Below are 16,739 nucleotides of genomic sequence, written 5' to 3'. Positions count from 1 at the left end.
ATGTCTGGAATGTGCAGGAAATTCGATTTTGGTTTCTCATTAGTGTTCAAAAGAGATTTTTATAAGCATAACAGTCCACCTTTATGTGAAGCCCCATTCTGCCAGGAGTGTGTGTACAGCCGAACCGGTGGCCTATAGATACTTGACACTAGCACTCCGTTCTCCGAAGTATTCAGGAGAATACTGTATGTTATTTAACAGGCTGTATTTTAGTGTTTTTGACCCAAGAATGCACATTGAATGTACGTTGTTTAGACAGTAGGAACACTAAATACATTGTACATGTGCAACACGTGTTGCACATGTCTAATGATCATTAATGTGCCATCAACAATTTTTTGTTTCTAGCTAGGGGAAGTAGCTTTAAAAAAAGAAGCGTGGGGGAGGATAAAAAAAAAAAAGATGTGGGCAGGGCAAAGGATGGTGTTGCAGGATGTCTGTTGTTCTTGTACTGGCATCTTTAGCTCATTGGCACAGTTATCCCAGGAGTTTCAGTGAGAGCTTCTTGCAGAATTTTTTGTTGGTTCTTAAACCATTGTGTGTGCCAGCTCCATGGTGCACATCTGCCATGCTGCTTCTGTAGCCCAGAAAGGTTGGGATATGAGCTTTCAGATGTTAGTGTGGCTGGTGGCAGGCTTAAGTTAAGAATTTATAAAGGTGCCTTGTATGGAGGGAACTCCGGTCAATGGGTGCCATAATATCAAAAGGCTGCAGTTTAGCTCTAACTGTTTGTTTGCTGGTGGCCTCATTTCAGTGCAGTCACTTGAAGGTCCCTTGTTAAATGATCATTTTCAGAAAGTGAGTTGTTTGGTTTGTTTTTTTTAAATACAACTGCAGCGTACTGAATCTCTTCTTATCCTACAGCTCTTGTACATTCTCCATTCTAAAACTCTTTTCTTGCCACTTGTGGTGGCTTGACCCTGGCCAACAACTGAGCAGCCACCCAGCCACTTGCTCAGCCCTCCTCTCAGTAGGCTGAGGGAGCTAACTGGAAGAGCAAAAGCGAGAAAACTTGTGGGTTGGGGTAAAGACAGTTTAAGTGAAGGCAAGTGTAAGGATAAACTTCAAGGGATGCAAAAGCAATTGCTCACCACCTCCCACAAGCAGACTGATGCCCAATCAGTCTCAGAACAATGGTTAGTTTGGGAGGACCAAACCGCCAGTTTTTATTGCTGAGCATGATGTCATCTGGTACGGATTATCCTTTTGGTCAGTTTGGGTCAGCTATTCTGTCCATGTTCCCTCCCAGCCTCTTGTCCATCTCCAGCCTGCTTGTGGCGGGGTGGAGCACGGTGGGCAACAGCAGGTTTTGATGCTGTGCAAGCACTGTTCCACAATAGCTAAACCACGGGTGTGTTGTCAACACTGTTTTAGTCATAAATACAAAACACAGCATCATACAGGTAGCTGTGGAGAAAGTTAACTCTATCCCAGCCAGATCTATTACCCGCTCCACTAAACTCACATAATTATAATGTTTTTCCCTGCCTGTTTTGGAGTCGTTATTGTTTGTGTTGCTTATTTTATAGTTGAAGAATTACAATTAATTGAGTCTGTTCAGTGGCCCTGATGGGGAAGCGTGTTCCTCTTTTAACTTCTTCGTTAATTTTTACTTATCAGCGTTATTCCTGGTGCTCAGAAAATCTGGATTCGTACATGGGGATGTTCTCACAATAATTCAGATGGTGCATATATGGCTGGACAGCTGGCTGCATATGGATACGAAATGACAGGGAACAATATGGGACAAGTCGCATAATTCAGTTTTTTGGGGTGAATGTTCAGAGCTGTCAAGCTGTTGTTGAATGTTTTTAGTCTTAATTACACTTTTTTAAAATGCCCCTTTGATCTCTTTCTGATTTGAAGGTGAGGAGGTAAAGTGTTTTCCTGGCATTAAGGAGAATGATTACAAGATGAGTGCTTTCAGAATGGTTAGGTTTTCCTGACAGGGCAGCCATCTGATAGATGTCATGCAGTGCCTTTTGTGGGCATTTTGCTTGCTAAACTGAATTGAAAAGTTTTCGTAGGAGTGGAAGGGAAAGATCTTACTTCTTGGGCAGAATCTAGCTGGTTGTCTGATTGTAGCTGGTGGAACCCAAGTGCGAGAGAGAGAGAGAGGAAGGAGAAGTGTTGTCACTTAGTGATGAGTGTGTTTGCTGCTGGAGCAGAGGTGAACTACTCCATGTGAATGATCCTTTGTTTTGGGAGGGATGATCAGTATGATGGAGGCGGGATGATCTAGGATTGTATCTTGTACATTTGAAAGGGCTGAAGGTGCTATTTTTCGTTTCCTTCCAAATACTTTAAAACACTCCCTGTCGTCTTGTTCCACCACCCCAACCCTAAAAAAACCCCAAACTTGTGGTTGTGCTGGCCACGTTTCATCTCCTTAATGAAAAATGTGTTGAAAGAAAAGCTTGTAGAAAGCTGAAAACATAGATTGATGTTGTTTCAGTGGAGAATTATTGACTGAATGCTTTTGTGTAACTTAGGATTAGTCAAAATAAAAATTTAAATTTTATTAATTAATTCAAGTTTTAGTGTGTCTCCCATTTAAACTTGCATCCTGCTTGCACTGAAAGACTGCAAAGTTGTCTTTCCTGACACTTTACTAGAAGTATTTTCTTCCTGATTTCACAAAATGCTTGTTTCTCTTCTTGAATGTCTCATGATATCATGAAACAGTTACATCTCATTTTCCTGTTTCGCAGTTGATCTTTCTGTATTTGTCTAAGTAGAAACTAGATACTGAATTATTCAAGTGCTGAACTATTGGAGGGAACCCAGGTTATTCTTTAAGGAGTAGCGCAACTCTGGAGTGGGTACGCTCTTTTCACAGACAAGTGGAGTGCTGGTCCAAAAAGCCTTCTTTGTGGCAGCTGTTTTTGTAAGACTACAAATGAGTTCTCTGTTTTGCCTTGTTACGGCTTTCTTAAATTTAACTTCTTTTTATCTTAATCTCTCTAATGCATAGTGTTGCAGAAGCTACTTTGGGCTTGTCAAGATTTGGACAGCTGTCGTGTGCTTTTGGAATTTTATTGGGAGACATGGAGGAAAGATGGAGTGCAGCGAAGGAAGGAACTACCTAAAATTTTTGATACCTTCTCTTTTTAGAAAATGAAGTGTTCATAACTTGAGAGTAGAAATCAGTCTACATCTAGAATCTGAAACTGAGAACTAAAAACTGACTAAAAATTGCCATAGCTGGGACAGGAATTACCTACAGAGGAATTTTGGGAACTGTATAGGAAATTGCCTGCTAGTTTCTGGTCATTATTAAATCGATGTCTTGATTTAGTTTGTGTGTGTGTATACGCCTATATTAAATCAAACAAACCAAAAAACCCCAGTGCTGGGGTGGTAGGCAGAAATTATCCAGTGTGGTTTCTTTTTTGTGAAATTAGGTAACTTCTTTTTAAGCTGATACATTTAAGGACCTCTGGAAATGTCATTTTTGTTCAACAGAACAAAAATACTGGCTACAAATTCTGGCTCAAGTAACTTTTTACAAATCCATCTCTTGAATGTTCTCCTTTATAGGCTGATAATGAAGCTGGAGCTGAGTGCAAGTATTGCAAGTATGATAGCTGTATGTGAGACTAGGAGGTGGTGAAGAGGGCAACCGCCTTTCTGCTCAAGATAGTGATGCTTCTGGCCACAAGTGCGTATGAAAGTGCTCTATTCCTGCTTGGATTGCTGATAATGTCTCTCAGGGTTTCACACGGGGACTGATCTATGTAATGGACTTGGAAGACAGGATGTCTTCCAGCCTTCAGCAAGTTTGTGGACTATGCCGACCTGGGGGAAGTGGTTGATAGTCTAGAAACCAGTGCTGTGGTTCAGAGGGACCTTAAAAGACTAGAAAAAGGGCTAGCGGAAACCATATGATACTTAGCAAAGGCAAATGCAAAATCCTAGGGTTGGCATAACCCCAGCTAGTGGTAAAGGTGGGGGTGGGCAGCCTGACTAGAGAGCAGCTTTGCAGAAAAAGATTTTGGGATTCAGGTGGACAAGAATTGAACATGAGTCAGCAATGTATTCTTGTAGCAAAAAAAGGCAAACTGCATCCTGGGCTGTGCTAGCAAGAGTGTAGCCAGCAGGTCTGGGAGAGTGATCCTTCAGGTCTAGTGGTACTTGTGAGACAGCGTTTGGAGTGCTGTGTCCAGTGAGCCAGCTTGCGCCCGGTTTTGGGCTCCCCAAAACGAGAGAGGTTGATGTAGTGGAGCGAGTCCAACGGAGGGCCACCAAGATGGTTTGGGAGCACACGATGTATGAGGAGAGACTGGGAAGACTGGGTTTCTTCAGCCTTAAGAAGAGAAAGCTCATGGAAGATCCTAGTTGCAGATAGGAATAGCCAGTAGGAAGGTACAGAGAAAATGGAGTCAATCGCCTGTCAAAGGTGTGCAGTGAAACAAAAGACAGCAGAGTCTTGCTGTTGACAAAGTGGCAGTTAAGATTTTTAGCATCCAGTGCGTAACTTATTGCTCATGCTGTCCACCTTTCTATAGAGGAGATGCCAATATAGAAAGTTTTCCAACATTTCTCGAGTATCTCTCGTCAGTCCCTTTTTAAGAAAGCGTGTTATTTTTTTTACAGTGAGTCATCTGGGAAGTTCAGCTAGAATGTCAAGAAGGGATTTAATCTTTTTTGTACTCTACAGTGAAGTAGTTACTCAGTAATAGTAAGTATTGCTTACATAATCCAAATTTCAAACATGTCTTGAAATTAACATTGTTTGCACTATGCAAAAAATAACAAAAAAAAAAGTTTTGCAAGAGGTGTTTTCTAAATTGATGCCTCTCTCTGTTGCTAGAATTTGTTAGTTTAATGTCAAACTGTTCTAAACTTGAGGAAAAGATAGAAATATTCACTAAGGTGAAAGATTGTCTGTTGTCACAGCATCTTGGACAGCTATTACCTAAATAAGTGTTTTGATTAGCCTGTTTCCTGTACGTTCCTAAGCTTTAGAGTCACCAACACTTATTGAAGAGATGCTGGAATGAAGTTCTGGGTCTAGTAAATTAAATGTGACCTTTACTTGCAGTTACTGCTTCATTATAAGGGAAATGGTGAAGCACTGTTTCTAGTGTCTTCTATCTAATTGCAAGATTGAAGAAAAAAAGAGGGTAGAAAAGACGCATCGGATAGACTTTTATTGCTAACTAGGAGTTGTAACAATGCAACCTGCCTTGTAAGTTGGCTTAGCTGAAACTGGGCATAGGTATAATGATGTCTTCTAATGATAGAAATAAGTTTTTATGACTTGTTGCAAAAATCTTATTCTAATATTATTCCTTATCCCTGTTTATTGGGCGGATTTTCTACCCTGTTCTTGATTTGAACTCTGTTCAAGAGATGCGGAAGTCTTTTTTCTTTTCTTTTTTTCCTTGCCTTTCTTTCACCTGTTTCAAAAATGTTCTTTCTGTACAAGAACCCTTTGTTGCTTTCAAGAGTGGCTCTATCCAAAGGTGAAAACTGAGGGCTGTGCTACAGTTTTTCACAGCAAAGCCTACCTCTGTCTGGGGGGAGAGCGCAGCGTGAATCTGCAATATACAGATGTTTGTTTGGGAAGGGAATTCAGTATGTGTGCCACTTAACAGTGCTTTCTCTCCAAAAAATGGAACCGAACGTGTATAGTCAGACATAGAAGGCATTGACTTGTGAAGCGGGTAGTCATATCAGCATTTGTTGGCATCTATAGGTTTCTGGTTCTGTGGAGTGGATGGGTTTTGGCCCAAGCTTCTTGAATGTATTTTGATGGATGAAGCAGTTAAGTATGCTTGGTTTTTTGTGATAACTGTTACAAATCTGTAATATAAAAACTCATCTACACAGTGTATGTAGGTGAGCAGGCACTTCTTTATTGCAGCACTGGACGCACAGGGGATCACTCCACCTAGTGTGCGTGTTTAGTTTCTCTGCTACAGAAGTTGTATACAATCAAAGTATACATAGTCATCATATTTCCAAGAAACAATTAAATATTCATACAATTTCCGAGAACTCATTAGTATGTGTAAATGCTCGTGACGCATGCGCCTTCAGGTACACAGGTGGTTGTCTAAGGTGCTCTGGTGGTCGTCCATAGTCTTCCTCACTGCTTCAGTGAATGTCCATGAAGGAAGTAGCAGTACAAGGGGAAGGAAGGCTTTTTAAAAACCACGTACTGTAGTGTGCTATTGAGAGGCATAAAAGAGCGGGAAGTTCCCAATATCCGCTGATCCTACTTTCTAGAGCACTAATCAAACATTTTCTGTGTATGTGGTTGAGATGTTTATCAACCTTCCTGGCATATTGTAAGAATTAACTGAATAACTTTTTTTTTAATTATTTTTCTGCTAACATTATGCTCAGTGGTAGCTGAGACATGCATGTAAGAATAATTAAGTAACTCTTCTTGACATGAATGTGGTTTTCCTCTTCATTCTCTTTTTATTTTCAGTGGAATCTGGCTGAAAATCTATTCCGGTTGTTTTCAGCCAAAAAGGACAATTTGGAAAATGAAGTCTGAACCACCAGAAACTGTTTCCTTGGGCTGCGCTGCTCTGCGTGATAGAAAGCCTGGGTACTGGAAGAAAGAATACCTCTTCAAACAAATAGCTGCTGTCAAAATGAGAGTAAGGCGACTTGTTAAACCTGTAGATCCTTCTACAGGTCTTCCATGTAAAAACAAAGAAGCTATGAAGTAAGCAATGCCTTGTCACAGAAGATGTTGACTTGAGAACAATGTACAGCCTATTAATGACTTGGAAAATGCTGGGGGGATAGGGAAGTAGAGCTATAAACTATGTATCATAATGGGAAGATACGATGATAGCCTATAAATGACCTAGCCTGAGAAACACAAGTAGCAGTTAGTAGAAATTTTAAATTTCTGTTGGAAGCATAGTTTAAGTTTTGTCACTTTGAGAATCTTTTTTTTTAAACACCCCTCTCCCTTCTCGATTCCTAAATAACAGAGCCTCTGGCTTGAGGTGGAGAATTGTTCTAAAGGACAAAAATGGAAAGGAACACGTAATGGAGAAGGCAAACCTGTCGATTAAGGACACATCTGTTACTATACTTTGGTATAGTACAAATTGGCCATGCTTAGACATCCTGTCAAGCCTGAAACTGTTTGGAGTTATGCCATTGCTTCCTGACCAAAGCAGAGCTCCCAGCAAGAATGGGTGAGTGTTAATAGAGGATTTTTGAGGGGGTTTTGGTGTAACTGGGTGATAATGTGTCTGTAGGAGCTATCTGGCCTTGGTTTGACTTAACAAGTTAACTCTTTCTTAGAAAGCCTCTCTGTAATATTTCTTCCAAAGCCTGTGTCCTTCTCTTCATTGCTCGGGCTTTTTAGCAAGAGATAGGTATAATCCAGCAAGCTCTGACATGAATTTATAGGTTAATGTAGCTACTGGCATGCAAGATACAGACTGATAGGTCCTGCCTTGGCAAGCTGAATCTAAGGCATAGCTCGAAATGAGCATGAAACAAACATGTAAATCTAGGAGAATTTAATGTGAGACATTTAGAGTGGAACTGTTGATGGCTACAATGGGGTGATCTCTGTTACTAAGGTTTATTTTTTTCTATTGGGTAGGTGTGTATGTGAATGGAGGGAACTTGGTGTTTGGCTGCGAGTACAATATAAGTATATGCATATAAAAACAATAGCCCACAGCACAATGTGGGATAGCTGTTGTTTTGTAACTTAAGCGTGTACTATATTCTTCTGGCATTATATTCTGAGCAAAGATGTTTAAATTAAAAGTGTGTATTTGAGGTATGTACGTATTTGGTTGCTGTCAAGGACTTTTCCACATGTCTCTGTCTTACGTGTCATTTTAATATATACAGTATCGGCTACATGCTGCTTACACAAACCCCCTAGCAGTAGAGCTCTGAAAAGAGAGACTTGTTGTTCACCTTTGTGAAATGTTGTTCACCTTTGTGAATTTCAGTTGTTAGGTGTTGAGATCCTGCTCGTATGCTGTAGTTGTTTAAAAGTGATTTTATGGCTGTGCATGCTGAATGCTTTCCAAACTGTTTCCATCATGTGCTGTTGGTCAGACTTCAGAGTGAAAAATGAAATTGGGCTGAACTTTTACATAAATAAGGAGACATAGTCTTGTTGCTACATTCTGTCTCTTCTTTTCGAAGAACAGTGAACATCAGCCCCGGGACCAAGGGCACCGCGGGCAACGCGAGTACTGCGGGCACTACGTCGTTTGCCGCGCTGGTGGCGACGAGCTCTCCGTGCTTGCAGCTGCCACGTGTTGCTGGCAGCGATGAATTTGCTCCGCCTCCTCGTCCTGCTGGCCCTGTGCGGGCCTGCGCACGGCACGTGGGACACCTGTGGGTAAGTAAGTGGCCCAAGGCTCCGGCAGGGAGCTTGGGCAACCCTTATGGGCTTCGCTGGAGGGTGCCCGCTTGTCCCCCGTGGCCACGCCACAGCTTCCTGAACCCCACCTGGGAACTTCAGTTCCTTGCCAGCACCCACGCTGCTGGCACAACTGGCCTGCGGGGATAAAACAGAAACGGGGGCGGATGCACGCACACCCCACGGGGTTCCCTGGCCTTGCTGTCCACGCAGCGCCTTGTGGAGAGGGAAGACAGCTGACTCGTAGCCTGAAGAGCAGCAAGCCCTCCAGCAGGACAGTAATGAGGAGTTTCTGTTTCCAGAGGGACCTGCGGACTCCGGCCCATGGCTTCTCACCACGGCATGTCGCGCGTCGTGGGTGGCACAGATGCCCAGCCAGGGGCCTGGCCCTGGATCGTCAGCATCCAGGATCCCTGGAAAACAGGCACGGGGCATACATGCGGAGGGTCCCTCATCAGCCCACAGTGGGTCCTCACAGCAGCCCACTGCTTCATTGAGGCCAGGTAAGGGGAGGACCAGGGAACGCGGATATCCCCACAACACTAGCAGGTGCCCTGTCCGCAGCACCGCGTGCTACTGCCATCCCGTCTCCTTGCAGTCCGCCCAGTGCCTGGGTACTGCAGAGCCCAGCTGAGAGACTGCTCAGGAGAAGGCTGGGCTTGTGCCACTGCTTCCTAGCAGCCTCCAGCTCAACATTCCTTGTGCCTAAGGCGTGCCAGGGCACTCGCCCCCTCCCTAGTGCTGCTTGCCTCTCTCCCTTGCGGAGCAGAAGGCAGGGAACTGCAGGGCTGCTGCAGCACATGGCTCCGCTCCCTCTGACCCCTCTCTCCCTCTGCCTTCCAGGCACATCACCATGTGGCGCGTGGTGGTCGGGGCCACCCGGTTGACTCAGCTGGGCCCTGAGGCCCAAGTGCGCCATATCAAGCGGCTACTGGTTCACGAGCACTACAGTAACATCACGCAGAGGAACGACATCGCCCTGCTGGAACTGGACCAGCCTGTGCAGTGCAGCTACTCCATCCAGCTTGCCTGTGTGCCCGACGCCTCGCTGAGAGTGTCAGAGCTGACAACCTGCTACGCCAGCGGCTGGGGTTCCACGACTGCAAGATGTGAGTTCCCAAAAAGTACTCGTGTCCTGAGCGCAAGCTTGGCACGCAGGGGAGACGGGTTGGGCTTCCTGAGAGCAGAGGCGAAAGCCAGAGTCAGGCTGCGGGGACGCATGCCTCTAGAGACATGGGCCTGAGCCATTCCCCAAAGGGAGGCACAAGGGGACCACCGGTACAGTGCCTTCTAGGTGCAAAGCCAAGCCCTAGGGAAGGGCTTCACCCACACAGGGGAGGAGAAATGGCAACGAGCTGCCTGGTGTTAATTCCTCTCTGTGCTCGCAGCTGGAGGATCAACTGATGTCCTGCAGGAGGCCAAGGTCCGCCTCATTGATGTCAACCTCTGTAACAGCAGCGGGTGGTACAGAGGGGCCATCCACACCCACAACCTGTGTGCTGGCTACGCGCAGGGTGGCATCGACACCTGCCAGGTAGGAGCGTGCTACGAGTCAAGCCCCAGCAGCACAGGCAGCCCTCTCACAACCGTCCCACGCAGACCCCAGCGTGTGCTTTGCCTGGCAAGTCACCCTCCCACCGCTGGGTCCCCACCGCTGCTGGGGCTCACCTCCCCTTCCCCACCTGCAGCTCCTTGCCCAGTGCCCCCCTTGCCCCAGAGGCCTGCGACTCTGCCCACAAAGCCCATCCAGTGCTCTTGGCAGCACGCAGCTCCACATCCCAAGCCTGGAGCATGTGCGTTCCACACATGAAGGATCGCTGTGCAGAGATGAGAGCGAGCCCTACCTTACAGGCCCACCACCCCCTCCCACACAAGCTCCTGTAGGCCCCGGCACCTGAGCGGGGCCTTTCTGTGCCGCAGAGCACAGCTCTGGCAGGTGCTGTGAGAGAGAAGGAGCCAGCCGTAGTGCTGACGGAGGCCACCCAACAACACCTTTGTCCTCTCTCCTCCGCTGCAGGGCGACAGCGGTGGTCCTCTCGTCTGCAAAGATAACAATGCAGACTACTTCTGGCTCGTTGGAGTCACCAGCTGGGGGAAAGGCTGCGCGAGAGCAAGACGGCCCGGAGTCTACACCTCCACGCAGCACTTTTACGACTGGATCCTGGCACAGATGGGACTGCGCCCAGCAGTATCGGCTACTCCAACGCCACAGCCAGGCTTCACCTCAAGCCCCTTTCAGAGGCCGAGACCCATACCAACTCAGTTGGGCACGTTTACACCCTGCCCATTTCCAGTCCAGAGGCTGGTGCAATTCTTTACTCGGGTGCAGGAGCTCCTGCAGTTCCTAAGGGGGACAAAGGCCTGAGCAGCAGGATGGACAGGATCCAGTGCAGCCGGCAGCGTACCACTGGTAACTTTGCAACAACAGTTACGGTATATTGCCTGTAACTGCAGTAGTACCTCTTTCCATGCATGTACATCACTGGAAATGGGTTCAGTTCAACACAAAGCTGAAAAAGAGCTCAAATATAGCTGATGACTGTATTTTTGCACACGTGTAACAAACAGACTCTGGGAAAAACCTGTAACTGTGGCTCTGTGGTTGAAATGAAATTGGGCTGAACTTTTACATAAATAAGGAGACATAGTCTTGTTGCTACATTCTGTCTCTTCTTTTCAAAGACCTCGTCGACGTTCCTTAATTGCTGAATATCATCTTGCTAACCTGACTGAAAGTAGTGTAGCCGTTGGTGCTGATGAGCTTGGCCAGCTCTTCAGTCTGAATCCAGGACTCATCGTAGGACTTTGGGAGGTAAGATAACATTTTGTTTCAATACTTTATTATGACTTGAAGAAACAGATTCTTTTGCCTTGTAGTTTGGGATTTTGAGAGTTTTTTAGGGTTTGGGGTTTGGTTTTTTTCATCTTCCTTTTTTTCTCTGAGTTTTGAAAGATCTTGTCTAAACTAACAACAAGGAAATACAGGTAGGGACAGCTAGTTGATGATTTATTGTATTCTAAAGAGCTGTCGCAGGAGTATCTGTACTTTTGAAACAGAAAAATCCACCTCTAATTCAAAGAACCGTTATGTGTCATAGTGTATTAGATACTGTACTCGTCTTACTTCTGTGTTCAACTGTATTTATTTTGCAGTCTTCACATGCCAGAGTTTGACATCCTAAAGATATTTTAAATTGAATGGTTTGAGGAGAGACGTGTTTCTTCCCCTGACTCATGCCTTGCCCTGTCCCCATCACTCAAAGTGATGAATTCCCACAAGGCAACTTTGCTAGTGGTTTCCTTTAATCTACATCACCGGGTAGTCGTATCCTGCTCCCGCAGTAGGAATGCTGTAAATTGAGCCCTTTTGGGGATACTCAATTCTTGGTATTCAGTGTCTAAGTTAAGGGGTTAGTCTCTGCAGGCTGTGTGTAGAGATGAATGTCTTCAGAGAGCAATGCAGAACACGTGAAGTAGACTTCTGCTCTAAAGGAATCTGCGTCATGGCACTGGATACCCAGAGCCCTAGGTGTCTGCCTGAAGTCGCGTACGGTTGGATGCTATGGAAGCCTGCCTCGGGTGCTCTGCTCTTGGACTGAATTCGGAGGTGGCAGCTCTTTCTTCCTCTCCCAGCCACGTTATTGACATAGACTTGTATTATTTGGCCCTGGCAAGGAACTACCCTCAGGGAACCTGTGAACAGTTGCTGTGAGCTGTGTCTCGTTTCCATCGGGAAACTCTTGCTACCTCAAATGTGCACAATCAGCAGAGGAGTTGTTTAAAACCACAGAAGGGATATTTGTTTCACTCTTCCTTAAAGGTGTCCATTTCCTAGAAAACTGGAGCCTGGCTGACATGTGTGAGCCTATTATGGGTTGCCTCAATCTATGAAAAGCTCTGATCAGTGAAGAGCCGTTTCTTTCGTATCTTCAAAAGTTTAGTAGAACGGTGTCCCTGCGTTGGTGTCCCTATGGTCATGCTAGCGTGTTACCCCTTCCCATGCTTGGAAAGAGAACTCTTTCAGCATCTGGAAATGGTTCCGCCATCATGAAGTTCCACAAAGTTGTTAAGCACTGAGTGCCTCACTCCAGTATATTTTTCCTGCTTACTTTTCTGAACAGCTGTTCTTATTCTCTCTGTGGGCAGAGTAACATTAGACAGTTAACTGTAGACGGGTGTAATAATGTTAAAAATTTTTGAATGTCCTTCTGAGTTAGAGCAGTCTCAGACTTCATTAGTCTGCTACCAGCTTTCCTTTTAGGTGTCATTTCTTTGATTCTCTTGATGTACAGTAGTTAAATACAGGTTGTCTAAATCACTTGAGAACAGTCTCACCGTAGCGAACCACTGGTAACGTTGCAACAACAGTTACGGTATATTGCCTGTAATTGCAGTAGTACCTCTTTCCATGCATGTACATCCCTGGAAATGTGTTCAGTTCACCACAAAGCTGAAAAAGAGCTCAAATACAGCTGATGACTGTATTTTTGCACGCGTGTAACAAACAGACTGTGGGAAAAACCTGTAACTGTGGTTTCTAAAGACTTTGTTGGAAGATCTTGGCTTCAGCGTGTTCACCACTTCCCTGAGCTTTCTAGAAAGAAATCTGGCCTGTGTTGAGTTAAAACGTTTTAGTATAAGATGGGCAGATGACTGGAGCCATATGAATTTGGCACTTCTTTGGGCAGTCAAGCTTTTCAGTTGGGTGCCAAATGTTCTCCGCTTCAAATAAAGCGGACATTGCTGCAAGCTGGCATTGGGCTGCTTTTGGCTGCAGGATAATCTTTTGCCAATTGTGTGTCAGAAGTTTCTCTCAAAAATTGTACATACTGAAAATCGAAACCTTCACGATGGGCAGCTGTTCTGCATTCAGAGAGTATCAGCTTCTGCTGGCCGGTGGCTTACTGTTTGCCAAAGCTGTTTCATACAGAAAGAATCCAGTTGGTGTTTTTTACAGGGTCTGATGATTTCTGTGACCGTAACCTTCCCCAAGCACAAACACTCGGTATGCTGTGGGGGTATCCTGTGAATGGCTCTTGAAGCAGGTCTCAGGAGCTACTAGCCTTTTCTTTGAAGCCCTTACACAGCTCTCTTCTGCCTTCTCTTCCTGACCTTAAACAACAAGTCCATTCACCCTGTGATTAATCCTTCTTCAGAGACCATGTTTTCCAAAAGCCTCATCCTTCTTAGTCGTATTCTCCAGGTGCCTCTGATAGGCATGTATCTCTTTGGAACGGTGATCCTCAGAAACGGACACTGTGTCAGCAGAGACCCCAGCCCAGGCATGACTCTGGGAGCAGTATTCCATCAGCCCTCAGTGATTTGATCGAGACTAACCTCCGTTAGCCTGCTTATGGAACACCAGGTGCGAGGGTGTGGAGGCTTTCTGGAGTCCACATCCAGGTACCTGCCCTTGACAAGCTGTTCCGCTGTCAGAGAAGGAAACTGATTTGTTGCTCTTTTTGCACAGCCCCCTCTTTGTTGTCATTTTTTGTTGTGGTTGCCTGAATACACCCAAACTATTGGATCATTTCTTTTTCAAGTATTTTTTTTGGGTGGGAATGGAAATTTAACTCACGAGTTGAAATAACATGATTTCATTTTCCAATGAAATTAATGACTTTTCAATTTGTTTTCATTTGTCTTTGCTCCTCCTCCCGCTTCTTATCAATTCTTCACCATCCTGCCGTGACAAACCGTGTTGCTCTGGGGACACGGTTGAACCCTGCGGGGCCAGTGGGGCTGGTGCACATTCTTGGACCACAGACGCACTTTCCTTTTCAGAAACCGGACGGAGTGCGTTCAGCACGAGCGTTTGTTTTCGTGATTCCTGCAGCTTTTGTTGTGCCTGTTCTCGTCTGTGTTTAGTGAGGGTCAGTTATCAAAGTGGGGTCCCTCTCCCTTTGTGGTGGTCAGGCAAGAAACAAATGCCTGACGTCAGAGACAGTCAGTCATACGTCAGATGAGCTCAGAGTTGAGTGCCCAGCCTCCCTGCTGTCTTCATAAGGCACCTCCAGCAGTCAGGAGGAGGGGAGAGAGGCGGGTGGTGCAGTTCGTGTCTTCCTGCTGCGATGCTGATGCCCTAAACCCCTCCGCCACGGAGCCAGACGTGCGTCTCTCTCTCTCAGGAGGCTGCAAGTTTGAACCAGCCCCACCCAGCTCTTCCAGGTCCAATAGGTTCCATTTTAGCAAGATGCAGCCCAAGTTATGGTTGCGCCCTCAAAAGAAGAGAATACCCAGGATTTCCACTTTGTTGTTCAGGCTTTCCCAGTTTGGCAGAAGCCCTTCTGGTCACCCTTCGCTGCCAACCCGTGCCTGGAGTAACTACTGGACAAACTGCCATGAAGTCACCCTGTTAAATTGGGCCCTGAGGAAAGGCCTTGCTCTTTGCGGCAACCCCTCGGACAGCCGGGGTTTGCTCCCGGGTTTTCCTCAGGGCTGTTCTATGCTCGGCACTGCCAAAGGGCACGTCTGCACTGGGAAAGATCAAAACCTGGGAAATACCAGAATGTGAGAGCTTTCCAGAGCTGTTTCTGGAAGAACTGAATTATGCACGTTATGCACGAAGCTGAAGCAAACCCATCAGTGGGAATTTCGAGGAGTATTTTCCCTGTGTCAGTGCTCAAGGACTCAGAGTAGTTACTGAAACAGTGAAATGCTGAGCTTTGCTATTGGGCTTGTAATGGGCGGACCTCAAAGTGCTCGACAAAGACCATCATTTATATCCGTGGGGTGTTTTAGAGATGAGCAGATGGCTTCTGGAGATGTAGTGTTTCCTCTCACACTGTAACTGGTTAGTAATATGTCTCTTAAAGAAGGCCTCCACGAGACACTGTCGTTGTGGATGCCGCGACACGTATTTTGCCTGTGCTGAACCAAAGCTGTGTCTGCACAAGAAGGGAAGAAGAGCTTTCCGCACACTCAACTACGGAGTTTTACCAAGTGTATTCCCAGTTTATTCCTTGATGTTTTGTTCCAAGATGCAGGTTGTTGATACTGAGGTGGAAGAGCGTTAGGGGGCTTGGCGAAATCCCCGGTCAGCGGCGAGGAGGACTTTGTGGCTGTGGTGCCCTCTGCAAGGCCCAGGCCCTGTGCTTTGACTGGCTGTGTGCCCGTCTTGTTGTTGGGAAGAGGCTCCTCTCTGGGGGGGGGAAAAGCTGAGGGGGAACCAAAGGCAGTGTCGGCTGGGCCTTGCCACTCCTGCACCGAGCTGTGCGCAGCCTCAGCCCTCCCTGTGGCCCTGAGCCCCCTGAGCACTCTGGCTACCCCCGCGTCGGGGCTGTGTCAGGGTGGGCAGCACTGGGTGGCTCGGCCTGGCCTGGCCGGGCCTGGCCCAGGGCTGCCGAAGGGCCAGGCCGGGCAGGGACTGGCAGGAGGCCCCGGGCCCAGCTGGGGCTGCCGGCCCTGTTGCCTAGCAACGGGGGCCAGGGTGGGTGCCATTGGCCACGCCCAGAGGTGTTGAGGCTGCTGGCCAATGGGGTGGCGCTGTGCTGTAGGAGAGAGAGGCTGGGTGGCCAGTAGGGGTGCAGCCTCTGCCTGCCCCGCCTGAGGGTGGAGGCCGGGGCCTTCCTGCGGGCAGCTGCTTGTGTTGCTGTCGCTGAGCGCCCTCGGCAGGAGCTGCCCTTGCAGCAGCGAGGCAGGGCCCGGCCCGGCCCGGCCCGGCCCGGCGCAGGGGAGCAGCCTGGCGGCTGTGCGCAGGGCCTGGCTGGAGCCGGGCTGCTTTAGGGCGGAGGTGCCTCAGCGAGCTCTCCGCAGGAGGGGCCGGAGCAGGTCTGTAGCACGAGGCTGGGGCTTGCCCCAGGCTTGGCTTCACGTGGGGTTTGGCCAGGGCCGGGGCTGGGGCTGAGGCGAGGGGCCGTTAGGGCTGGGCAGGGCTTGCCTGCCCTACCCTGTCAGGCTTTGCCCCCGGGGCCAGTCCCTGGGGCAGGCTCTGCCTTGGGTGCCGCTTTCTGCCCCCTCTCCCTGCTGCCGCCATTGCTGCCGGCGGGCGCTGCCTGGCTGAGGGCGCTGGCGGGCTGCTCTCTCCTGTGGCCGGGGCTGTCGGCGCCCCCCTTCTTCCCGCGGAGCTCCCTCCCCTCCCCTCCCCTCCCCTCTCCTCTCCCCAGCAGCGGGAGCACGCGCGGCTTCGGGCAGCTTCGGGCCGTGAGGGCCGGCGCAGGCGAGGGGGGGCGTTAAAGGCAATGGCCGCCGCCGCGGGGCGCTTGTGTGGAGCTGCCGGTGGGCCGGGGCGGCGGGAGCGGCACTGCCCTGAGGAGGAGGAAGGAGGCGTTTTCGGGGAGGACGGCCTGGGGAGCGGAGACCTTGTCCCGGGGTGCTGGCGAGGGGAGAAAGGCGCTTTCCTCCAGGGAGCAGGCGGTGGGCAGCCCGCCGAGAG

The 16,739-nt window shown here is 47.9% G+C and overlaps 1 protein-coding gene across 1 annotated transcript; it reads left to right on the top strand.

Annotated features, from left to right (window-relative positions):
- Window positions 1-8,677: 8,677 nt before the first annotated feature.
- Window positions 8,678-11,381, top strand: LOC132321728 (acrosin-like; the record flags this gene model as incomplete). The annotated part of the gene is made up of 4 exons (XM_059835173.1): window positions 8,678-8,868; window positions 9,209-9,489; window positions 9,760-9,899; window positions 10,383-11,381. Coding segments are annotated over 4 exons (960 nt in total), but the record flags the coding sequence as incomplete, so codon positions are not given.
- Window positions 11,382-16,739: the final 5,358 nt, after the last annotated feature.

The sequence above is a fragment of the Gavia stellata genome, unplaced genomic scaffold (genome assembly GCF_030936135.1).
Source record: "Gavia stellata isolate bGavSte3 unplaced genomic scaffold, bGavSte3.hap2 HAP2_SCAFFOLD_44, whole genome shotgun sequence".
NCBI classification, from domain to species: domain Eukaryota; kingdom Metazoa; phylum Chordata; class Aves; order Gaviiformes; family Gaviidae; genus Gavia; species Gavia stellata.
This window is presented reverse-complemented; position numbering and strand designations above follow the sequence as displayed.